The following is a 27,134-nucleotide window of genomic DNA, read 5'->3' as shown; positions in this document are numbered from 1 at the left end:
TGGCCATCATGTTTGATACATAACACTCAGTGCGGTAGACAAAATGGCGGACGCCGCTTCCTGGTTTCTGCCGATTCGAATGTTTACTAAGATCTAAGAGCCAATCAGAATCGCGCTCGCGCACGCCACCGTACGCTTACCGTAAGCGTACGGTAAGCGTACCGTAAGCGGGCTCAGATATATATATTGATTTAAAGGCTATTTTCTCAGAATCTACTGAACAGATTTACACCAAACCTACAAAAGGCACTTCCTTGACCTAGGGACTACCTCTCTGCCAAATTTCTAGTAATTCTGTTCAGCCGTTCGGGCTGTAGCTCGTTCTAAAGGTCCTATGGAAAAATGCATGGGAAAAACGCGTTTTGGGACCCCCCTTTTATCTCAGCCCCCGCTTGACGAATCCCCCCGAGACTTTCAGGGTAGGAGCGGAGCGTAGCGCCCCACCTATTTTGAGAAATTCGCGAGGATTCGTCGACCGGCGCCAAAGTTATTCAAAATAGAATGTTGAGGTTTTCCTATGGAAACGTGATCCTAACTATAACTACCTACTGGCGACCGCCAGTAGGTAATATATATATATATATATATATATATATATATATATATATATATATTTCTACTGGCGGTCGCCAGTAGATAGTTATAGTTAGGACCGTGTTTCCATAGGAAATCCGCAACATTCTATTTGGAATAACTTTGGCGTCGGTTGACGAATCCTCGCGAATTTTTCAAAACTAATGGGGCGCTACGCTCCGCTCCTACCCTGAAAGTTTCGGGGTGATTCGTCAAGCGGGGGCTGACCAAAAAGGGGGGTCCCAAAACGCGTTTTCCCCATGCATTTTTCCATAGGACCTTTAGTCCGAGCTACAGCCCAAACGGCTGAACAGAATTATGTGAAATTTGGCAGAGAGGTAGCCCTCAGGTCAGGGATGTGCCTTTTGCAGGTCTTGTGTAAATCTGTTCAGTATTTCCTGAGAAAATAGCATTTAAATCAATATATATATCTGTGGGCGCGCTCCGTGCGCTTACGGTAATCTTACCGTACGCGCACGGTGCCGTGCGCGATTGTGATTGGTTGTTAGATCAAAGTAAACATTCGAATCGGTCGAAATCAGGAAGTGTCGGCCGCCATTTTGTCTCTCGCAGTCTGAGGGGGTGAAAAACAAAGGTCGATAACGTGAAAAGGGGGCAGGCTGGACAGTTCCTGACCCCCTAGCCTTTGTCAGGGGGTCTCAGAAGGACCCCCAAGGGCAAAAAATTGATTTAAATTTTTTTTAAAAAAAATCGCCGAATGCGCGCAGCGTACGCGCACGGCGTAAACTGAGAAATACCGCGAAATTCGCGTAATTACGCGTACCGTGCGCGCACGGCAAAGCAATTTTTTCAAAAAGGAAAGCTTAAAAAAAAAAAAAATTGTGAGGTAAGGTTGGCTCTTAAAAGAGCCGTTGGGTTCATAGAGGGATGGAGGAAAGAAAGAATGGGAATATTATGAGCGTCTACAAACGTGCTGGTCTATCTTATTGTTAATAAAGGGAACACTGGTCTCCCCAAAAACAATAAGACCAGAACACGTTATACACCTCATTACAACCCTCCCAAATCGAGGGTTAACATCCAGAGGAGCAGAAGAAGGTGATGCTCCCACCTCAGAGGAAGGGCTCAGCTGAGCTGCCGATGATGTACTCGGCTGAGCTTCTGAGGCTGGGCTCTGGTGACTTACTGAAGAGTTTTCTCCAGTATGTCGAGCAAAGGTCCTGGGATGTTTATCCCTAAGGTGTCTCATCATAGAGTGATTTCCAAAGGAATACTTTTTCCTTGGATTTCCTCTTGATAAAACACGGTCACAAAGTGTGCAAGTGACCAATGGAGCATTGACCTTTTTCTCCCCCTCTGGAAAAGTAAAATACTCCCATACAAAAGAATTCTTCTGTTTCCTCCTTCTCTGGATGATGGTGGTGCTGCTAGCCTCACTCTCAGAAGAGGTCTGCTGTTCTGCCATTGTATCCCAAAGACAATTCAGCTCCTTCTCCTAGAGAATCACAAGCAGTAATGAGGGGAATGGGTGTGGTGTGGGAAGTTTCTGGAACTGAAAGTAATTTCAACCAATGAAAAGTGTTCTTTGTGGATCACATGACCTACCGTGCGCGCTCCGTAAGCTTACGGTACGCGCTCGTAAACAAGTACGCATGTGCAAACGTGACGCTTACGGAGCGCGCACGTAAGATGCACTCGCGCATGCGTATTACACGCCCCTGCGTAACCGCGACGTTGCTTCCGCGTGTACGCGTACGTCACGTACGTATCACGTAAGCGTGCTGTACTTATGACGTGCGTAGCGTCAGCTTACCGTACGCATATCCTATTACGTACGCGCACCGTACTTATCACGTACGGAGCGCGTAGCGTCAGCTTACCGTACGCGCACGGAAAAAAATGCATTAAAAAAAAAAAAAACCTTTCCATAATGCAGGATATAGTACATATATTATTTTATACAGAGGTTTACAAAAAATCTCAAAAAAAAATTTGCATTTAAAAAAACCGTACAAATTCACTGAAAAAACCATAGGTTTCACACACGTTATAGTTAGGAATTAGCATTTAAAAAACCTTGCAAATTCACTGAAAAAACCATAGGTTTCACACATGTTATAGTTAGCTGTACATTTCACTCGTAAAAAACCAATGAAATTCCCCCGTTATAGTTAGTGCAGGCAACTATAACTCACGCGACCGCAATCCTCTGTTGATGCTAATACTGTATCTTTAGCTATACATATATTACAAATATTTATTTTTCATAAAGACACATATGTCATCAGTGATGTAATATTTGACATCATCAGCAGAGGATTGCGGTCGCGTGAGTTATAGTTGCCTGCACTAACTATAACGGGGGAATTTCATTGGTTTTTTACGAGTGAAATGTACAGCTAACTATAACATGTGTGAAACCTATGGTTTTTTCAGTGTATATATGTGTGTATATATATTACCTACTGGCGGTCGCCAGTAGGTAGTTATAGTTAGGACCACGTTTCCATAGGAAAACCTCAACATTCTATTTTGAATAACTTTGGCGCCGGTCGACGAATCCTCGCGAATTTCTCAAAATAGGTGGGGCGCTACGCTACGCTCCGCTCCTACCCTGAAAGTCTCGGGGGGATTCGTCAAGCGGGGGCTGAGATAAAAGGGGGGTCCCAAAACGCGTTTTTCCCATGCATTTTTCCATAGGACCTTTAGAACGAGCTACAGCCCGAACGGCTGAACAGAATTACTAGAAATTTGGCAGAGAGGTAGTCCCTAGGTCAAGGAAGTGCCTTTTGTAGGTTTGGTGTAAATCTGTTCAGTAGATTCTGAGAAAATAGCCTTTAAATCAATATATATATCTGAGCCCGCTTACGGTACGCTTACCGTACGCTTACCGTACGCTTACCGTAAGCTTACGGTGGCGTGCGCGAGCGCGATTCTGATTGGCTCTTAGATCTTAGTAAACATTCGAATCGGCCGAAACCAGGAAGCGGCGTCCGCCATTTTGTCTCTCGCACTGAGTGTTGTTAATCAAACATGATGGCCAAAAACATGTTACGGGGCTGTTTTGACAACTCCCTCCCACATAGTCATGTTGAGGGAGTCCCCAAACATCCCCCAAGAGCAAAAACGGTTTTATTTTTTTTTCGGCAATTTCGCGGGGTACGCTTACCGTACGCTTACCGTACGCTTACCGTACGCTTACGGTAAAAATATAAAAATAAAAAAAACACTATCCACACTTACCCCACCCCCTGTGCTTTTGGTGGCCGCAGGCCACCAAATGTGCAGGGCTTATTAATAGAGAAAAAAAAACGTAATTTTGGCAACATGAAATTATAAAATCGAAATAAAAAAAACACTATCCACATTGACCTCACCCCCTGTGCTTTTGGTGGCCGAAGGCCACCAAATGTACAGGGCTTATTAAAGTTGATAAAAACCGTGCACGGAACGAACTGCGTTAAGTGGGCGCGCACGCCACAAATGGCGTAAAGTAACTTAGCATTTAAAAAACCGTACAAATTCACTGAAAAAACCATAGGTTTCACACACGTTATAGTTAGGAAATAGCATTTAAAAAACCTTGCTAATTCACTGAAAAAACCATAGGTTTCACACATGTTATAGTTAGCTGGACATTTTACTGATAAAAAACCAATGAAATTCCCCCGTTATAGTTACTGTAGGCAACTATAACTCACGCGACCGTAATCCTCTGCTGATGACATATGTGTCTTTATGAAAAAAAAATATTTGTAATATATGTATAGCTAAAATTTAATGGAAGAAGATATGGGCAAATAAGTGTCTAAATACAGTATTAGCATCAGCAGAGGATTGCGGTCGCGTGAGTTATAGTTGCCTACAGTAACTATAACGGGGGAATTTCATTGGTTTTTTATCAGTAAAATGTCCAGCTAACTATAACATGTGTGAAACCTATGGTTTTTTCAGTGAAAATATATATATATATATATATATATATATATATATATATATATATATATTCAGTGAAAAAAACATAGTGATATCACTGACCATGTCATGAGTGATGTAATATGTGACGTCATCAGCAGTGCATTGCGGGGGCGCGAGTTATAGTTAGCTGAACTAACTATAACGGGGGAATTTCTCTGGTTTTGTATGAGTGAAATGTCCAACTAACTATAACTTTCCCAAAAACATATTGTTTTTTCAGTGAATTACTAACGTTTTTTAAATGCTAATTTCTAACTATAACGTGCCTGAAACCTATGGTTTTTTCAGTATATATATATATATATATATTATATTCACTGAAAAAACCATAGGTTTCACACATGTTATAGTTAGCTGGACATTTCACTCGTAAAAAACCAATGAAATTCCCCCGTTATAGTTAGTGCAGGCAACTATAACTCACGCGACCGCAATCCTCTGCTGATGCTAATACTGTATTTAGACACTTATTTGCCCATGTCTTCTTCCATTAAATTTTAGCTATACATATATTACAAATATTTTTTTTTCATAAAGACACATATGTCATCAGCAGAAGATTGCGGTCGCGTGAGTTATAGTTGCCTGCACTAACTTTAACGGGGGAATTTCATTGGTTTTTTACGAGTGAAATGTCCAGCTAACTATAACATGTGTGAAACCTATGGTTTTTTCAGTGAATTTGCAAGGTTTTTTAAATGCTAATTCCTAACTATAACGTGTGTGAAACCTATGGTTTTTTCAGTGAATTTGTACGGTTTTTTAAATGCTAAGTTACTTTACACCATTCGTGGCGTGCGCGCCCAGTTAACGCAGTTCGTTCCGTGCGCGCACGGTGCGCTTCGCGCACCGTGCGCGCACAGTGAGCACGCGGTGCGCTTCGCGCACCCACTTTACGCAGTTAGTGCCGTGCACGCACGGTGGTCACGCGGTGCGCTGCGCGCACCGCGTGCCCACGTTATGCGGGATGGGCCATGTACGCACGATGCGCTTCGCGCACCGTGCGCACATGGGGGACATATTATGCGCATCTTTGTGAAATTTATTCTTTGTTTATTTCTTAAAGGTAATAAGCCATGCACAAATGGTGCACTTCGGGCACCATTTGCACACGGGGTGGGGAGGGTGTGGATAATTTTTTTTTTTTTGCAAATTTTACCGTACGCGTACGGTAAGCGTAATCGGCGATTTTCCGGAAAAAAAATAATAATTATTTGGGCTTGGGGGTTGTTTGGGGACCCCTATATCAATGCTGGGTGGTTAGGATCTCAAGAAACTGCCTCTTTAGACATTTTTTGGCATCTTTTTGCTGCCCAACTCAGAGAGCGAGAGAGAAAATGGCGGCCGCCGCTTCCTGGTTTAGACCGATTCGAATGTTTACTAAGATCTAACAGCCAGTCAAAATCGCGCTCGCGCACGCCACCGTACGCGTACGGTAAGCGCACCGTAAGCGCACCGTAAGCTGGCTCAGATATATATATTGATTTAAAGGCTATTTTCTCTGAATCTACTGAACAGATTTACACCAAACCTACAAAAGGCACTTCCTTGACCTGAGGACTACCTCTCTGCCAAATTTCAAGTAATTCTGTTCAGCCGTTCGGGCTGTAGCTGTGTCTAAAGGTCCTATGGAAAAATGCATGGGAAAAACGCGTTTTGGGACCCCCCTTTTATCTCAGCCCCCGCTTGACGAATCCCCCCGAGACTTTCAGGGTAGGAGCGGAGCGTAGCGCCCCACCTATTTTGAAAAATTCGCGAGGATTCGTCGACCGGCGCCAAAGTTATTCAAAATAGAATGTTGCGGATTTCCTATGGAAACGTGGTCCTAACTATAACTACCTACTGGCGACCGCCAGTAGGTAATATATATATATATAATTACCTACTGGCGGTCGCCAGTAGGTAGTTATAGTTAGGAACCCTTTTCCATAGGAAATCCGCAACATTATATTTTGAATAACTTTGGCGCCGGTCGACGAATCCTCGCGAATTTCTCAAAATAGGTGGGGCGCTCCGCTCCGCTCCTACCCTGAAAGTCTCGGGGGGGATTCGTCAAGCGGGGGCTGAGAAAAAAGGGGGGTCCCAAAACGCGTTTTTCCCATGCATTTTTCCATAGGACCTTTAGACAGGGCTACAGCCCGAACGGCTGAACAGAATTACTAGAAATTTGGCAGAGAGGTAGTCCCTAGGTCAAGGAAGTGCCTTTTGTAGGTTTGGTGTAAATCTGTTCAGTAGGTCCTGAGAAAATAGCATTTAAATCAATATATATATCTGAGCCAGCTTACCGTAAGCTTACCGTACGCGTACGGTGGCGTGCGCGAGCGCGATTCTGATTGGCTGTTAGATCTTAGTAAACATTCGAATCGGCCGAAACCAGGAAGCGGCGGCCGCCATTTTGTGTGTTTCACTCAGAAAAAAAAGAGTGAAAACAAGAAAAGGGGGCAAGGAGGAGAGTTACAGACCCCCTTACATTTGTGAGGGGGTCAAAGAAGGACAGAAAAGTACAAAGAAAACATTTATGGATTTTAAAAAAAATCACGGGGTACGCGTACGGTAAGCTTACGGTACGCGTACTAAAAAATAAATAAAAAAAAGGAAAAAATGTATTGCTAATAAATTTTACCTTTTTGTATTATAAAATTTTTTTTAAAAAACATATTATAGAATTTTAAAAATTTAACCACAGTCTTAAAAAAAGGATAGAAAATTTTTAAAAAAAATATGAAAAAAACAAAAAACAAATACATAACTTAGCATTTAAAAAACCGTACAAATTCACTGAAAAAACCATAGGTTTCACACATGTTATAGTTAGGAATTAGCATTTAAAAAACCTTAGAAATTCAATGAAAAAACCAAAGGTTTCACACACGTTATAGTTAGCTGGACATTTTACTCGTAAAAAACCATTGAAATTCCCCCGTTATAGTTAGTTAAGCTAACTATAACTCGCGCGCCCGCAATGCACTGCTGATGACGTCACATATTACATCACTCATGACATGGTCAGTGACATCACTGATGACATCTCAAATGACATCACTGATGACATCACTGATGACATCATCCAGTGAATGTGTGTTTTTCAGTGTGTCAGTGACCAGGGGCACGATAGACGAATGCCCACTGATGTCTGGTGTTTTAGGTGAAGAAGGTGAAGCTTGACTCTTCAGCCACGAGGACCAGGAGGCGTCGAGGACGACCAGGAGCTGGATTCGAGCTGTCCCACGAAGGATGTCGAGTGCTGCAACATCTGTCCCCGGATTGGACACAACAAACCTTGGCAACAGCAACCCACGCAGAAAGGAGAAAGATGCTTTGGTGCGGACCAGCAAGGTCCAAGGGACTTCACCAGCAAGGAGTGAGTGAGTGCACATCTGGAGCAACCAGGGAAGCCCAAAGAAAGTCAGTTACCTTCACAGGGACCCACCAGTCGACGGACCAGGGATCGCGAAGGAACCTCAAGAGGAATCACAAAATGGCGGCCCATGGGTCAGACAATCTTCTGTAGATTATCTGCTCGGGATCTGGGCTACAAGTAACCCAATGCACAGCCTCGGGGGACGTCGAGAAGCTGATGCACTTGCAAATGTGCACGGTGTCCAGGGGTTCCGGTTCCACATTACGCACAAGAGCTGCGGGTCCCAGCTTTGCTGGGGACTCGGTCGGCCTCTAGGAAGTCTGGAAATCCACCTCTGGTGTTGCAAAGTCTTCGGCGTACGGCGGGAGCTTCGGAGATGCAGACCAGTCAGATGCTTCTTTGGTGCCTGCCAAGCAGGGGGGGGTAAATCCTTTACTCCAAGGGAGATTCTTCAGTCATCTGGCATTGAACAGATCGTCGAAGGTCCAGGATTCAGTTGCAGAGTTTTGTCCAGGAATTTCTAAAGTCCTGTTGCCAGGGGTTCCTACTTTATACCCAAGGAAGGGGTTGGACTAACTCGGGGGACCCACCTATGGAAGGGTTTGGAAAGAGGGGTGGCGACACCCATTTCCTTTGTCTAGTTTCGCGCCAGAGCATGGGCTGGTAGCCCCTGTATTGGTTTGAGCTGGGCTATGCACAGAGACACCAAATGTGCCCCCAGTGCAGGACTTCAAAGCACTCTGAGTGCATCCACCCAGCCCCAATACACTAAAGCCTGTCTGGGAGGTGGTGACACCTCCCTGTGACAGGAAACCTATTGTCCAGGCCTCCCCTGCCGGAGTTTCGGTCAGCAGCAGGAGGACAGACTCGTGTCTGCAGCCTCCATTTTGTGATGCCAGGGCTCTTCAAAGTTGGTACCAGGTATACCGGTGTTGTCATGCTCTCCCTCTAGAACGGTGGGATAATACTCCCACACCAGTTACTGGTGTGGTGGTATGATTCCAAGGTGTTTGAAACCAAACACGACATGTTTCCGTGCAGCCAGTCCAAAGTTAGCATTTACCGTTGGGTTATAATGCACTTAAGAGTATATGGTCAGGCTGCATCACAGACAGCCCTGGAGAAGAGATTCCGAAGGCTGCAGAGGGGCTCAGCTCATGCCTGGGCACCCTCTCACACAAAACCAAGCACCCTGCCTTCAGGATTGATAAGGCCTGCCATAGGGGTGACTGACAGGTTTCTATGTGCAGTGATAGGTGAGATATAGTGAACCTATATCTCAGTAAGGGGTGCATGCACCACCTTACTCAGGCTGCAGTAGCAGACCTGTGGTGTCATTTTGGAAGGCTTTCCAGGGGTGGCATAATACATGCTTCAGCCCCTGGTAGGCATCTGGGGTACCTATGCCCTGGGTACATGGTATATCATATACTCATATACTAGGGACTTATAAGGCACTCCAGAATCCAATCTGTTATGTACCTAGGGTACATGAAATCAATTTAGAGAGGAAGCAGCTAGGCTGGGGTCCTGAATAGCTGGGCCCCAGCCAGACTAAAGTTGAAAAGCAGTGTTACAGCAGCAAAAAGTGGGGGTAACCATAAGAAGCAGATCCTGCTCTCCTACAGAGGCGTCCTTCAAGCTTCTGTAAATGTCGATCCAGGTCAGTTAGAAATTTATTAAGCCTGAGTGAAGTCATCTGGACACCCGGACTGAGGTTAGCGGGCTAGTTCTTTCTCATCGTAACCTATAACTGACGCGACAATGCCTGACAGGACGGGCAGCTATTAATCGTTTCTGCTCATTTGCACATCATTTTTAACCTAATTTTAACTGTTGCTACTCTCATTCCTCTTACCTGCTGCTACCACCACCTGCATAACTGCGGCTCCCGCTGACTGCTCGATCCGTTGGGAAGTCGGAAGCAGGCTACGGGCCACCGGACTGAGGTTAGCGGGCTAGTTCTTTCTCACCGTAACCTATAACAGACGGGACCGCACAGCGGACGCGTGCTGCTGGCGCGCCGAAGGCGCACCAAAGGCAAGCCCGTCTGCGCTCGGATCGGGCTCAGGGCCTGTCCCCCTGGCCTTGGGGCCTCGGACATCCTCATTTATTCTAGAGACCTTCTCCTGGAGCTAGATCATCACGGTAGGAATATGTGTTGTCCGAGGTTATTTCCTGATATGTTCACAAAAGGATTCTCAGCCTCATGCTCTAAATGCCTTGCGAAGTTCCCTTGCCTCATGGAATGCCTTATCCCCTGTTCCCCTGCACCCATTAAAGCTATGCTCCTAAATGCCAGATCCCTCATTAAACACAGCGAGGAGTGCGCATTGCTAATTGAGGAACACAAAATAATGTTGGCCTTTATTACAGAATCTTGGTCGGATGAATCTTCTGGCCCGGATATAGTGAAGACCCTGCTGCCAGGATATCTATGCTATACACAAGATAGACTCGGTAGGAAAGGTGGAGGATTGGCTATAATCTACCACAATTCCTTGGAGCCCTCTTTTTGGTTTTTTCCAGTTCCCAATCAAACTTGAGAACCTTTACAGGCTCACCATCGAAGTGTGCCCCCCCCTACAGTTCTCCATATTGCCACCAGTGATATAGCTGTCCCTCTCTGTGTTATTAAATAATGTCATCCTCTCTGGATCATATCCACAGAGCTGGAATCGGGCTATTATCAGGTCCCTGCTGGAAAAAACCCAATCTTCACACCACGGTCTGTAAAAACTATCGCCCGATTTAGCTGCTTCCCGTACCTGCAAAGGTTCTGGAAATGCATCTTAATATTCAGCTGATGGAGACTGCTGAACAACACTTGTTCAATGACTCCCAGTTGGCTTCAGAAAACCTCATGGGACAGAAACCGTATTAATCTCAGCCACACACATTATCGGATGCCGAGTGGATGAGGGACAGGGACTGCTGCTGATACTCCTGGTTCTGTCTGTAGCGTTCGATACCATCTCTCCCACTCTGCTGCTAGACAGACTCCAGGGGCTGGGCATCTCACATCAAGCCTTAGCCCTCCTGTCCTCCTTCCCAGGGGAACAGAAGCTTCAGCACTTCTACTCTGAAGCCTTATCCCTGCCCTGCAGAGTTCCACAGGGCTCCTCTTTAAGCCCCACACTCTTTAATCTTTATGTGGCACCCCTAGCAAACATCATTCACTCCTGCGGAGTGGAGGTAGTGTCATACGCTGATTCTGCACCTCACACTTAAGCAGCTTGCCCTCGCCCTGGTAATGTCCAGGTTGGATTACTGCAATTCACTCTACCTAGACTCAAACAAGAATGTGCAGTATAAACTCCAACTGGTGCAGAATGCCCTTGCGAGACTGGTTCTGGACATTCCCAAAAGAGACTCAGCGGCCAAGGGTCTGGAAACTCTACACTGGCTTGCAATAAACAAGCGCATCAGCTTCAAGTCTTTGTATGGTCCGTAAGGCTCTCTATCTCCCCTACCCAACGAGACTAAAATCCATGTTTAGTTGGTACTCCCCGGGCAGATCCCTTTGCTCATCTTCCAACCCACATCTCCACGTACCCAGGACAACTAGGAAGAGATGGGACGATGGAGCCCTCTCGACTGTCGCCAGTTGGCTCTGGAATACCCTGCCAAAAAACATGAAGGCCGTCACCCAGCACCTGCCCTTTAGAAAGGCTCTAAAGACCTGGCTATTCTGCATGTAGCTATCTCCTGTATCAACCTTACTCATGGACTCTTTCTGGATGGTAGGCTACAGCGTCTTGATGCCCTCGGGTAACTGATGCGCTTTATAAATTTAAAAATCATCATCATCACCACCAGTTTAAAGACCTTTGTGTGTAGAACAGGATGCTTAGGAAACGTACAGCCAGTGATAATTGACTACTACCCGAATGTTTCACCTATGAATGATTGAATGTTGGAATAACACTCTTCCTACCTCCCCGATTTCCAAACCTAGCCAAGCTGTGCATAACTCATTGCAAGCTGTGCACGACTAGCTACCACTTTGGAACCAGGCAACGCAAGACCAAATGAGACCTCCATGATATCTGCTGTAAACTTATGTTAAAACAGAGTGAAAACAAAAAAAGCATTATAAAGGGAGTAAGCTTAGTTAGTCATATAAAGCAGAGGTAATCCCCCCCCCCCCCCCCCCCCCCCAATGTATTTGCATTCCTATTTATTCAGGACTTTTCGTGAGTGCTATTTCTAGTTCCTTAGAATGTGTGATATCTGGTTTATTTAGTTTCCCCTGTAATTATAGCTTCCACCCACCCGCTCGCATCGTTGCCTGCACGTCTCCCCATCTCCTCCTGCTTCACCTGTCTTCCCCATCTCCCTTGCTGCTGCTGCTTTTCTTTCCCACTTTGCATTTTTCCATAGCACAAACGTGATCCAAAGATATTGGGCTGCTTTACGTGCTCACCAGTTACATTACACAATAACACATTCATTGTCATAGGCAGGGTGAACAGTAAGTGATTTGCCCAGAATCACAGGATTTTGAGCCGAAGCAGTCTATTGTTAACGTGGACTGCGCTGGCTGTATCGTAGCACTATTAATGACTTTTAGCTATGCAGAACAGCAGATGTGCTGCCAGACAACGTGGCTCAGACATTCACATTGACAAGGCCGATAGCTCGGGCATTGCCGAGGTTTATTGGCTTTGCATATGCATGATAATTAGTTGTCAGACACGTAGTGGCAGCAAGCTCTATTGTGTCCTCTTATGGATATTTTGACCATGGGCAAGCTTACATAAATGAGCACCTGAGCAGAGGGCTCTTACGTGTTCTGAACTCGGTGTCACAGAACTAATTTGCAGCTGCTGGTAAGAGAATTGGAGCCGAGTAGATGGTGTGGCTTAACACATGCTGACTAGTGCGCGGGTGGCAAAATAAATCCAAAACATTGAAGTTTGCAGGTCCGATTTAAGTAAATTAAAAAAAAAAATGTGCATATCTGAATTTCCTCTGCCTTCAGGTTGGAAATGCTATTGATTGAGCTACACTATTTATATTTTGCAGGGTTTGTGTTTGTAGGTGAGGCAGTGGTTACGAAGTGGCTAATCTTATATGATTAATGCTTTCTGCCAGTTGTGACTTTGCAGTCTGATTGATTACCTATTAATCCTATCAGGCTAAAGCCCTTTCAGTTGCCTACATTAAAGGCTTCTAAATAACGTTATCACTGCATGAGGTCACGTGCCGTATTCGCATCAATGAATGTAAATATGTTTTAAAACAGCCTTGTGAATTGCATTTATGTGCATGTGCTAGTACATTCCACACTACAGTCATTAAATGTTGGCCCATTATAGGCATAACTACACAACTTAGTTGATCTGCGCTTATTTTCAGTGTGTGTACTAGGTGGTGCTAGGGTTCCTGAGAAGGGAGGGGGGCAAGGAGCTGGATGCATGTCCAGTGGCTTGTGCTCTTGAGTCGTAGATAAGTTACTAAAGAGTCTACTAAAGAGTCACTGTTCCTATCTCGGGAACAGTGACTCTCTTTAGTAACTTATCTGATGCTAGGGACCTGTACTCATTAAAAGCACAAAACTGCTTAACTAGATTCACCATAAAATATCACTCCACGTGTTGTCCGTAAGGCAATCAAATGTCGTACATGGACACAGAAATGTCCACTGTAAAGAAACTGAAAACTAGGTAGCTGAGGAGTTTGTATTCAAGAGGCAAAAAATGGTCAAATGGGAGCCGTGATGTCTGTCTTTGTGCAATCTGATGTTTACAGCCGTGTTAACCATTCCCAGCCCCCCTCCCCACCCATGCGCTGATTAAGCTGCAAAAAGTGTGGCCTGAGGTGCGGAGCTCAGAAGAGACTCATCCAACCGGTTCTTACCTTGGCCACGACCCCAGAATAAGTAAAATTTTTAGGGGAATTCTAAACATTGTGTTCGAGGCATATGAGCTGCAGATTGTACACTTAGCATAGATCGCCATCTGGTGTTGGGCCCGGATGTTTGCAGTTTGTTTTTCTTCTTGGACAGTCTTTGGAAGTCACGAGTTTGGTGACTCCTCCTTCGGTCCGTACTGCGCATGGGCTTCGGCTCCATCCTCAGATTGTTTTTTTCCGCCATCGGGCTCGGATGTGATACTTCGTGCTCCGGCTTCGAACTTCTACGGTTCCAGCCTCGACGGAAAATCCTCGTTTCTTCGAGTTTCTTCATCATCATCTTCATTTCTCGAAGCGGCACTTTCTCCATCCCGTACATCGGCACCGGCCTTCGGGCCCTCCTCGACTCCGGTCCCGGCCGATGGAAAGGACTCTGTTCAAAAAGTGCCCAAAATGTGGGTCTAAATTTCCCCACACCGACCTCCATCAGGTGTGTAATCTTTGCCTCTCTCCAGAACACGAGGCCAGAGACTGCCCCGCCTGTAAGTCTTTTCGATCGAAGAAAACCATCCGGGATCGAAAAGCTCGACGCACCATGGCGCACTCATCGTCTGCAGCTCCACCGGACATCTTCGGAGACGACGCCGAAGCTTCGGGGCAAATACACACCCAGCAGGAGGAAGACGTCAGCGCTTCCGAGGCCGACGACTCCGACGTGGAGGACATCACACCGGCGCAGCGGGTCGTGAGTACTGTGCCCCCTCCCACCCCCGCGCCCAAAACCAAAGAGACTCAGGTTACTCCCTCGCCTGCCGGCCTGGGCAAAACCAAGACCAAAGCTTCTATCACCCCACCTTCGGGCCCGGTGTCGAAGCCTCCAAAGTCTCACGGCAGCTCGGGATCGAGCCAGCCGACGCCCGGTGCCGAAAAACAGCATCCGGGACCGAAGAAAGTAATATCCAGCTCGACTCCGAAGCCACCGGTGCCGAAGCCTGGACTCTCGGTGCCGACCAAACACAAACACAAATCTGTCGGCACCGACGCTCCGGCGCCGAAAACTCCTTCGACGCCGAAAAAACCGGAGGCCCCAAAAAAGCATGGCGCACACAAACCATCGAAGCCCTCGGTTCCGAAATCACCGGTGCCGACGGACGATTCGGCACCATTGGCTCTGTTTACACCAGACCCTTTACAAAAGACTCTGTCCAAAGATCCAAAGACTGGGCTATTGACTTTAATTATCAAGAAAAGACGCCTTGATACTCCGGCTCCTCCTCCACCGCCCAAACGGAAGGACTCTGCTACTTCTCCCCTCAGAGTGCCCTCCCCACTACCGCCTCCCCTACCTCCTCCACCTCTTCCACCCCCTCCCCCTCCCAGGTCTCCGCCACCTTTACCTCATTACTCTCCGACCCCGTCCCCAGATCTGGATGACGGGGACCCGGACAATTACCCGGCGGACGCCCCAATGGATCCCACTCCACCGGGGACCCCAGACCCATGGGAGGATTACAATAACCCTGATGCACCCGATATACCTCAGGACGACCTATACCCATCCAGGCCGTCTCCTCCAGAGGACTCCTTAGGGTTCCATCATTTAGTGCAGAGAGCAGCACACTACCATGGGGTGGACATGCACACTGAACCAGTGGAAGACGACTTCTTACTGGATACATTTGACATACAGGACAAATCCACTTCTATTTTACCCATGCTTAAGGGTGTCACCAAGCATGCCGCAGAGGTGTTCAAAGACCCTGTCAGGGCCAGGGTACTAAACCCTAGAATAGAGAAAAAGTACAAGGCGGCACCCACAGACCCTGCATACATTAGGGGCCCTGCTCCCTTAGATTCCCTAGTTGTCTCTACAGCTAGAAAGCGGGCTAACTCCCAGTCCTCAGGAGAAGCCCCACCGCCAGACAAGGAATCCAAACTCCTAGACGCGTCTGGCAAGCGCACCGCCTCTCAAGCTGCAAACATGTGGCGCATTGCAAACACACAAGCGCTACTTGCGCGCTATGACAGAGCACACTACGACGAACTTGAGGCTCTTATGCAGCACCTTCCCGAGAAACACAAGCGTAGGGCTCATGAGCTAATACAGGAGGGTAAACTAATTACAAACACCTCCATTAAGTGTGCCCTCGATGCAGCCGACACTGCTTCTAGAGCCATAAATACCAGTGTCCTGCTTCGTCGCCATGCCTGGCTCAGGAACTCAGGGTTTAAGCCTGAAGTCCAGGCGTCCATACTCAATCACCCCTTTGACCAACAAACTCTCTTTGGGCCCAAGGTAGACGAAGCGTTGGAAAAGATGAAAAAGGACACAGACACAGCAAAGTCTATGGGGGCACTCCAAACACAAGCCTCTAAACGTTCCTTTCGACGCTCCTCCTTTCGTGGCACAGGCAGAGGCTTCTCCACCGATAGCACCTCTACCTCCTACAAATCCCCTCCTCAAAATACCTTTTCAAAGGGCAACCAAAGGGGTGGTTAGAGGCAACAACAATAAGGGCAGGGGCAAAACTAACACCACCCGTTCTGCCACCCCGCCCACACAATGACTTCCCTCCGCTCCCCCCAGACCATTCCACTCCGTCGGGGGCAGACTACAAAACTTTATCCACGCATGGGAGTCCATAACATCGGACAAATGGGTGACCCAAATCATTCGGTCAGGGTACTGTCTCGAGCTAACATCTACCCCACCCAATATCCCACCAAGGCACCGTCCAATGTCTCAAGAACATTCCACACTGCTCAAACAGGAGGTACTCTCCCTCCTCCAAAAACACGCTATAGAGCAGGTCCCCATCAATCAGCAAAATCTAGGGGTTTACTCCCTATATTTCTTAATACCAAAGAAAGACGGGACCCTCAGGCCCATTCTGGACCTCCGGCCTCTAAATGCCTACATACATTCAGACCATTTCCATATGGTCACCCTACAACAAGTCCTCCCGCTCCTCTGTCAGGGAGACTTTCTAACAACCTTGGATCTGAAAGACGCATACTTTCACATTCCAATACACCCCTCTCACAGGAAATACCTCCGGTTCGTGGTGGACGGGCAACATTACCAATTCACGGTTCTCCCCTTCGGGGTCACCACCGCACCACGGGTGTTTACCAAATGCCTAGCGGTAGTAGCAGCACACCTCAGACGTCAACACATTCACGTCTTCCCTTACTTAGACGACTGGCTGATAAAAGCCGCGTCCTACCACCAATGCGTGCAGCATACAAACAGCACCATCCAACTGCTCCACCAGCTAGGCTTCACGGTGAACTACCAAAAGTCCCACCTCATACCATCTCACACAAAGCAATATCTCGGGGCCACTATAGACACCTCCAAAGGTATTGCCTATCCAAACTCAGCCAGAATCACAAGCATTCAAGCCTTACGCAAAACATTCCTTCCCCAACACTCTCTTCCAGCAAGAGTGTTCATGAAGCTCATAGGAATGATGGCGTCTTGCATCTTTATAGTGCCCCATGCAAGACTCCACATGCGTCCACTTCAAGAGTGCCTAGCACAACAGTGGAACCAGGCCCAGGGTCAGCTGACGGATCTGGTGTTGGTGGACGACCGCACACATCACTCTCTGCAGTGGTGGAACACCACAAACCTTTCCAAAGGGCGGCCGTTCCTGGACCCGGTTCCTCGGGTGATTCTAACAGCGGACGCATCGCTCTCCGGCTGGGGAGTGCACCTCCTACACCTCACAATGCAAGGTCTATGGACGCCACAGCAAAAATCGCTCCACATCAACCATCTGGAGCTCTTGGCGATCTTTCTAGCCCTAAAATCTTTCCAAAAACAGATTTCGGGCAAAGCAGTCCTCATTCGCACAGACAACATGACTGCAATGTATTATATCCAAAAACAGGGGGGGACACACTCTCCCCAGCTCTCCCGCTTAGCCCAGAGCATATGGAGATGGGCAATTCCCCCAAAACATCTTTCTCCTGGCACAACACGTTCCAGGCGTACAAAGCACCATGGCAGATCTGCTCAGCAGACAAACGCAACAACTACACGAATGGGAACTGCATCCACAAGTTCTTCAGCCATTCTTCCAACAGTGGGGGCATCCTCAGATAGACCTCTTCGCCACCCACGAAAACAAAAAATGCCCAAGCTTTGCCGCCAGATACCCACACCCATTGTCCAAGGGCAATGCGATATGGATGAACTGGTCAGGCAGATTTGCATTCGCCTTTCCACCTCTCCCACTAATTCCATTAGTGGTCAGGAAGCTACAACGGCACTCCCTCACACTCATTCTGGTAGCTCCGACGTGGGCCAGGCAGCCGTGGTACACCACGCTACTACAACGGTCAGTGGTACCACATCAAAAACTGCACCTATCTCCATGCCTCCTAACCCAGAACCATGGAGAAATCAGGCACCCGGACCCAGCTCAGCTCAACCTGGCGATCTGGCTCCTGAAATCTTAGAATTCGGATACCTTAACCTTCCCCCTGATTGCATGAACATCATCATGGAAGCCAGACGTCCTACCACTAGAGCATGCTATGCCGCAAAGTGGAAAAGATTTGTTATTTACTGCCGTAACAATACAATCAACCCTTTAGATGCATCCATACAGCACATCATATGCTATCTGCTCCATCTTCACAGGTGTAACCTGGCATATTCATCCATACGCCTACACCTAGCAGCGATCGCTGCTTATCTACAAAACAGACAGCATTTATCACTCTTCAGAGTGCCCGCTATTAAAGCCTTCATGGAAGGCCTTAAACGAGTAATTCCTCCCAGGGCACCACCTTCCCCTGTATGGAATCTAAATTTAGTTCTTACACGACTAATGGGTCCGCCCTTCGAACCAATGCATAAATGCGAGCTACAGTTTCTCACCTGGAAAACAGCTTTTCTCGTAGCTATCACTTCCCTTAGAAGGGTTGGTGAAATACAAGCGTTCACTATACAGGAACCCTTCATACAAATACATCACAGCAAGGTCATACTTCGCACAAATCCGAAGTTCCTGCCCAAGGTCATTTCCCCCTTCCATCTCAATCAATCGGTGGAATTACCTGTCTTCTTCTCGCAACCTCAATCTGTTGCAGAAAGGGCCTTACACACTCGATGTAAAAAGGGCCTTGCTATACTACATACAAAGAACGCAACCCTTCAGGAAGACTAAACAATTGTTCGTCTCCTTCTCTCCACCACATAAAGGCAACCCCATTTCTAAATCAGGGATAGCTAGGTGGATTGTAAAATGCATACAGATTTGCTATCAAAAGGCAAAAAGAACATTATCTGTTCCGCCTAAAGCCCATTCTACAAGAAAGTTAGGGGCTTCTATGGCCTTTCTAGGGAATATACCCTTAGATGACATCTGCAAAGCAGCCACATGGTCTACACCGCACACCTTCACAAAACATTACTGTGTAGATGTGCATTCCAAGCAGCAAGCTAGAGTGGGCCAGGCTGTACTAAAGACACTATTTCAAACCACTGCAATGGATACCGGTGGTCGCCGCTAAGGTTGGGTACTGCTATATAATCTATGCTAAGTGTACAATCTGCAGCTCATATGCCTCGAACGGAATATGCTACTTACCAGTATGCATCTGTTCTTGGCATGTAGAGCTGCAGAGTTGTACACGCCCACCCGCCTCCCCGGCTACCTGTATCCGTTCCAGTACATCTTATTTAGATACAACACACATGGGTTTCTCACTGTGATTACCAAGCTCCATCATTTCCCTGTTGGCGAAAAACAATCTGAGGATGGAGCCGAAGCCCATGCGCAGTACGGACCGAAGGAGGAGTCACCAAACTCGTGACTTCCAAAGACTGTCCAAGAAGAAAAACAAACTGCAAACATCCGGGCCCAACACCAGATGGCGATCTATGCTAAGTGTACAACTCTGCAGCTCTACATGCCAAGAACAGATGCATACTGGTAAGTAGCATATTCCTTTTGCCTATGTTGATCTGAATGAGTAGACTAGCCTGTGCTGCCCTTGGTTCGGTTTTAACTAATTCTTCCCTATGACGAGGCCAGAGTGTGTGAAACACTTTCAGAGAATTCAACATCGCTTAATGTCCAATGTGGCAACGTTTATTTCATGCTTCAGTCTTCTTTCCCTCTTGTAACATATCTGTTGTGAAACTGATAGATTTTTCAGGGTGGTTAATTCTCACTTTTAATCTCAAACCTCAGCAAAATGTCTCTGGTTGACGTCTCTGATTCTTACTTTCCATCAGTGCAGACCAGATTGATAGAAACTAATGACATATAGTTTGAAGGCTCCATAACCCACAGCTCTACTCAGTTTTGTTTCTGTAGGTCACAGATGTTCAAAGGCCTGTAGCATGATTTGAACTACTGGGATGAGGATTAAGAATTACAAACAGAAAAGATAAAGAATTGGGATAAAACGTTTAATAACATTGTTACAGCATGTTATTCCTCATTGTTTGCATGCCATTTCTAAATCCACTAATATATTGATGTAGTACCATTATTTCTTACTTAAGTACCACCCCAGGATATTTATATAGGACTCTACATTAACTTCTGGTGTGTTACTTCCTGTAGTGTTCCTTTTTGAGAGGCTAAAAACAGCAACTCCACTCAATGGAAAGATGCATAAAAAGGAAATATAGAGAATAATGTTTTAAAATAGGCTCGCCACATCTTCATGGTCTTCTGTCTGCTGCATGAGAACAACCCCCCCCACCAAATTCCAGAAATGCATCCACTCTGCACTTAGGGCACCCTGAAGCGACCTTGGTGTCACGCTGGACTGCGGTAGATCCAAGAAGAATTTCGTGTAGTATCCATACTGTTAATGCTTTGAGGTATTCTCCAGGCAGTCTGAACATTATAGAAATGTATATTATATGCCTAATAGTTGTGCATAGATTATGTAGTTATTGTCTCACTCATTTTTACATCCTGTTCTAACAGGTCCAGTTGTCACTGCTGAGGATCCTTCTGTAGATAATAATATGGATGAAACACATTTCAAGGATGAGCCGGAAGCTGAAGGAAATAGCCCAGGTATGGAAGCACCACACTCTGCATAAAGAAGAGGCCAGCTCTATGTCTAGAAGCAGGCTTTTCTCCTTAGGCTATTTATGCCACTGCCATCTCCCTTTCCTACAACGTCCGCATTCTCGGTTTGCATCACCGTTCCACCAAAGTCTCAATACTTAATAGCCCCACCACTATGCACTACGCTCTACCTCTCTTCATGGTTACTTGGATTCCCTCCACTTCTACACTAACCTCCATTTCTGCCATCTTCTGCTAGCACCACATACATTCGAGCCCCAACACTCTCTGATACTTTGTCTAAATTCTGCACTGACCTCTCTTGTACCCCCACCTCCCTTCACTACCACCTTAGTGCATTTCAGGTACCTCACTCTCGTGTCTAAATTCTCCATTCCCCTTCTCTCCACATCATCACCCTTCACCTCCTCCTCTAGTTGTATCTCTACCCTCCTCAGCACACTTCCATCCCCACAACCATTCTCTCCATTCATCTAGTACAAAGTACATTTAAGGCAGGAGTTGTAAGCTCTGCACTGCATCACATATAGCCGTAGAGTGGGTTTAATTGGCAGCTCTAAAAATTCAAGGAAGGAACCTACATTAACACTAGTTGAAATCTCCTGTTTAAGCTAAAGGAGGTGGGTACATTTAAGGTCCCAGATATGTTATACCATAGAGGAGGAAAAGTAACTAATGCTATCCTCCGAATAGGACAGGCACTTGAGGATGCAGAATAAAAGATCAGAACCAGAAGTGACACAAAGTGCAGTCTTCAAAATTAGGGAACAAGAGATGTGTTCTGTGATTACTATCGAAGCTTAAGAGGACTATTGATGACTCTTCAGCAGTATCACGCACAAAAGCACGTACATGAAAATTTACAGCTGCAGAATGTTGTTGCATCAGAGTTCTGTGGTATTGATCGGAGTCTTATCTTCCCATGCCAGAACCGATTGTCATCTCACCTCATGACACACTAAGTTCTGAAGAGGAAGCAGACTTGGACTCCACAGACTATCTGGAATCTGAGACAAGTGAGCACACCAGCCGTACCACAGGTAAGTCAAAGAGTGAGAACTTTCAAGATTAATACTTTCCTATCTGCAGGCCTTCATACGTGCTTGAGTAAATTATGTCATCCTTGAAAAGGACATCAATTTCATACTGCTCAAAATCTTCCAGAGTACTGGTTTGCTTTTATTTTGTGTGATGTGAACATCAAGTCACAACCTGTCCAAATATTATTGCCATCTGGTGGATGTCTGAAGTTGTGTGAATACGTCTGTAGCTCACACATGCCACTGCTGATTTTTGTTTGGACCTCTGACACAAATAGACTGTGAGGTTTAGTCTCTGGTAGGCATTTACCCACTACTTCCTCTTACTGCATCATTGGGTCTTCAACCACGACACCTAATGTATGTGGGTAGACCCAACGCTGTTTGTTAGCAGAGCTCTTATTGTCAAGGGATCTGTAATTAAAATGGCCTGCAGGTTTACCTATAAATGCTTAGATAGTGTTTTTTATTTTGGATACCTTTGGCAAGATTAAAAACATCTGAGGATTTTAGTAGGGTATATTATGTACCCTAATATCTTACGTTAACATGTTTTCGCTAAATTCCTTTCCTAAGAGTATCAAATGGCTTTCTTCAGGACAGAGTTTCTTCTAGACCCCTAGGTGTTCAGTAGTTATTTGCCACTGTTTTAGTGCATTAATCAGTTGGGACATTCTCACAAACTCCAACACATGTATACCAGTACGAACCGTTACTAGGGAATTTCCCTGTTCGAGGCATGTGGGCTGCTGAATTCATATCTGTGCATAGATCGCCGCCTAGTGTTGGGTCCGGATGTTTGCACGTTGTTGTCCTGGAAGAGTCTTCGAAGTATCCTTGGATAGGTGACTCCTCCCCTGGACTACAGTGCGCATGGGCATCCTCTCCATCCTCAGATTGTTTTTTTCCGCCATTGGGTTCGGATGTGCTATCTTAGCTCAAGTTAGGAAAAAATTTTGTCGAGGCCACAAGGCCTTTAGTTCGCGTCGGTACTGTTTATCGATCGGTTTTCGATACTCTCTGTTAGTTTACTAACTTTCAGCACCGACTTTGTTCGCATTTACCTGTCCATCAACTACTTCGACGATGGAATCGAGGACGCCATTCAAAAGGTGTCCGGTATGTAATGCGAAGTACCCACACATCGACGTCCATCCGGTGTGCAACAAATGCCTTTCGCCGGACCACGACGAGTCGACATGTATGGCCTGTGCCCGGTTCCGTTCAAAGAAGACTCTGCGGAATCGTCGAGCGGCGAGGCTCGAAGCGCAGCACGCGGCACCGGCCCCAGCTGACATCTTCGACGACGCGGACGACGTCGAAGAAGTAGAAGTCTTACCCTCCAGTCCCGTTTCCGACCAAGAACCCGGATCGGACGAGGCCGACGAGTCACTCTTCCACAGAGGTGAAGACGACACCGAGGTAGGAGACGACGAGGAGGCCTTAGGGGCCGAAGAGAGTAGCTCCGATGATGAACAAGGCCTACCTGTTCAAACCGAGAATTCACCAGTGCCACAGACTATGGCTCCGGTCGAGGGATCGCCTTCGGGCCTTACCCGAGACCTATCACGCAGTCCTTCGGCCCCGCCCTCGGGCCCGGCCTCGGACGTTCAGCGGCAGCCATTACCGCTTAAGCCAGCTGGTTTCCCTTCCACGAAACCGAAACCGAAAGCTGCTCAGGTTCCTACGAAACCGAAACTGAAAGTGGCGCTAGTCGGATCGAGGCCTTCAACACCTTCGACGCCGGCGCACCGTGTCGGCACCGACCGCACCAAGGGGGACTTCGGTGCCGAACTCGAGACGGGCGACATGGGAGTCGACAAACGGAAGAAGGCCATCGGCGCCGAAAAACCTGCTCGGTTACCGGCGTCGACGCCACCGACACCGAGGGCCGTCCCGCCTGCTACGCCTCGCAGCACTCCCTCGACGACACCGAAACCTCACGTGTCGAAGACGTCGACGGTGATCTCCGCACCTCGGCTCGATGCACCACGGGCGCAGAAGATATCTGCAGCCGCCTCGACGACCCTGGCGGGGGCCACGACCTCTAAGGCGCCCCGAGTACGGCCTGGCGCAATGCCAGGCTGCAAAACCAAGGCTGCCCTCCAGGACCAGTCGGGTTCGATCGATCCAGCGGTTTCGTCGGTGCCGACCAGCATTACCTTCGGCTTGCCTCCATCCACAATCCCGAAGGCGTTTCAACTCAGGACACAGGCCACCAAAACTGCGGTTACGCCTGTCGAGCCGTCTCCGTCACGCGTCATCGACGCCGACACTGGCAGGATGATTCTCCACGACCGAAGGATAACTTCGGAACCGCCATTGGAACCTTTCAGGATCCCGCTAAAGAGGAAGCTGCCTGTGGACACAGAACCTCTCCTGTATGAACCCTTTCATTCACCCTACCAGGATCCACACCGGGCCTCCCCCACACGCTCCGACACGGATGCATTGGAGGACTACATGGGTGAACAAGTCCCCTACCATGTGGACACGGACCCTGATGACCAGCAGGACCCTGACCAAACTTGGGGCGACCCTGCAGACCCCAGTGCACCTCTTGATGCACAGGACCCACAACTATATGGGGCAAAAACGTCACCCACAGAGGATACTGCGGCGTTCAACGCTCTGATTGAACGGGCGGCGAACAACCATGATGTACAGCTTCACTCTGATATCATCGAAGATGACTTTCTAATGGACACCTTTGCATCCTCAGAAAGGCATGTAAAGACTCTGCCAATGTTGAAGGGGGTCCTTAAGCCAGCCACTGACATTTTCAGGGAACCCACCAGGGCACGAGTGATAAACCCCAGGATCGATAAGAAATACAGATCAGCACCTGGAGATCCTACTTACATCAGAGGACAATTACCACTCGACTCCATCGTTGTGGCGAATGCCCGCAAGAGGGCACACTCGCAGACAACGGGTGACGCTCCTCCCCCGGACAAGGAGTCCAAGGTGCTGGAGACCTCCGGCAAGCGAGTTGCCGCACAAGCTGCAAGCATATGGCGCATAGCTAACACTCAAGCGCTCCTCGCTCGCTACGATAGGGCGCACTATGACACAATGGAGCAACTCCTTCAACACCTCCCTGACCCCTACAAAGAAGGTGCAGAAATCCTTATCAGAGAGGGACAGCTACTCACAAATGCTGCCATCAAATGTGCACTAGACGCTGCTGACACGGCTGCCAGGGCCATCAACACTAGCGTCATCCTACGACGTCACGCCTGGCTACGTATCTCAGGATTCAAGCCTGAGGTACAAAACAATATACTTAATCAGCCCGTCAACCCCGACTTTTTGTTCGGGCCTGAGGTTGACGCCACCCTCGAGGATAAAAAAGGACACGGACACTGCAAAGTCCATGGGCGCCCTACAAACTCAGTCCTTTCGGAGCGGCTCCTTTCGTCGCCCCGGAAACAAGGGAGCAGGCAGAGGACAGGGGTCACAACAAACATATAACAAGGGTAATACGCAGACCACCTACGATAAGAACACCCGAGGTGGCTATCGTGGCTCCAGTACCAAGGGCAGAGGACGTGGCTACGGCAACACCAGGTCCTCCCCCAAGAACAAGCAGTGACGCCCTCTCCCTTCCTCCCGACCACATAACACCTGTCGGGGGAAGGCTACAACGGTTCCTGTCCACGTGGAACTCCATCACCACGGACAGGTGGGTCAAAGATATTATAAAATACGGTTACTGTCTGGAGTTAACTTCCACTCCACCCACAATACCACCAAGAAACCGTCCTATGTCCTCAGAGCACTTGACGCTCTTACAGCAAGAGGTAGAAAGTATGCTTCTAAAAGGCGCTATCGAGGTCGTACCCGTCCACGAGCGGGGCACGGGGGTTTACTCCCTCTACTTCTTAATTCCAAAAAAGGACGGGTCGCTCAGGCCTATATTAGACCTGAGACCCCTGAACCAGTACATTCTTTCGGAGCACTTTCACATGCTCACTCTACAGCAAGTCCTTCCGCTTCTCCAGCAGGGAGACTTCCTAGCATCACTGGACCTCAAGGATGCGTATTTTCACATACCCATCCACCCCTCACACAAAAAATACCTCAGGTTCACTGTTCAGGGGCAGCACTATCAGTTCAAAGTCCTTCCCTTCGGCGTGACAACAGCGCCCAGGGTTTTCACAAAGTGCCTAGCTACGGTGGCGGCACATTTACGGAGACAGCACATACACGTCTACCCCTACCTAGACGACTGGCTCGTTCAAGCGAGATCAGCCCAGCAATGTGCAAGCCACGTGTCCCGTATGTGAGAAAGTGGCTCTGTATATACTGTTCCCTAATAGGTACAGGGTGTACAGAGTCCACAGTCCCCCAGAGGCTGATAGAGGTCAAAGTTAGGTATGACCTTACTCTCAAAAGTGGTAGCTTGGTCGAGCAGTAAGGCAGTACCAGAGGACAGTGTAAAGCATTTATTGTACACACTCAGTCAGCAAATGGTTTCACACACTCAATAACTGAACTCTAGGCCAATGATTTGTATATATAAAATATATGCTTGTTTTATTTTTAGAACCACAAGGGGATAAAAAATATACTTTCTCAGAATGAGAGGTTGAATATAAATACTTTTGTTTCAAGCAATAAATTTGTAAAACAGTCACAGTTGGTTGCAATAAACAATCCTATTTCCTAAACATAACAATGCATTGAGCTCAATGGTAAATTCAGGTTATTTGTAATAAATTACTTTTCAGATTACTTTTGGAATTCCAGGTCTGGATCCTAGAACCAGCCTGGGGTCAGTATTCAGAATCAAGTGAGGAAAGTCGACTTAATAACTGTAAGGATTTTTAGATAATATTTAGCTATTTCAAAAGTTAGCACTTAGAAAATATTTCACAGAAAACATTCAATGGATCTCTATGGCAAGAAATTCAAATTGCAGGTAGAGTACTTTATCGTTACTTTAGTAATCCAGGACTGGGTGCCTAGACCCAGGACTGGGGTCCTTATCAAAAGCAGGTAAGTAATTTCGTTTGCAGAAATGGTACGATTTTAAAAGAATATTTCAAATTTGCAAAAGTAGACACTTAGAAGAAATTTCACAGAAAAGCAGACAATGGTTTCCTATGGGAGAAAAATGAGTTAGAAGTAAGTATAGTTGTGAACACTTTTCAGAGTCAGGGCTGGGCACCAAGATCCAGCACTGGGAGCTCACCTAGGAGCAGGTGAGTAAATTCGTTTTTGTCACTTGGCTGATTTTTGGTGAATTTTTGCAGTTTTGAAAAGTTCACACTTAGAAGATTTTTGAAGAAAAAG

The 27,134-nt window shown here is 47.1% G+C and overlaps 1 protein-coding gene across 2 annotated transcripts in view; it reads left to right on the top strand.

Moving 5' to 3' along the window:
• The window catches only part of LOC146788621 (uncharacterized), an 83,623-nt gene that overhangs the window by 38,672 nt on the left and 17,817 nt on the right, over positions 1-27,134 (top strand). For both annotated transcript variants that reach the window (XM_085635789.1, XM_085635788.1), the window contains exons 4-5: positions 20,689-20,781; positions 21,726-21,836. In XM_085635789.1, coding sequence (XP_085491915.1) covers positions 20,689-20,781; positions 21,726-21,836 — 204 coding nt within the window. The remainder of the gene's footprint in view (positions 1-20,688; positions 20,782-21,725; positions 21,837-27,134) is intronic.

This window comes from Triturus cristatus, chromosome 11, assembly GCF_964204655.1.
Source record: "Triturus cristatus chromosome 11, aTriCri1.1, whole genome shotgun sequence".
NCBI lineage: Eukaryota > Metazoa > Chordata > Amphibia > Caudata > Salamandridae > Triturus > Triturus cristatus.
This window is presented reverse-complemented; position numbering and strand designations above follow the sequence as displayed.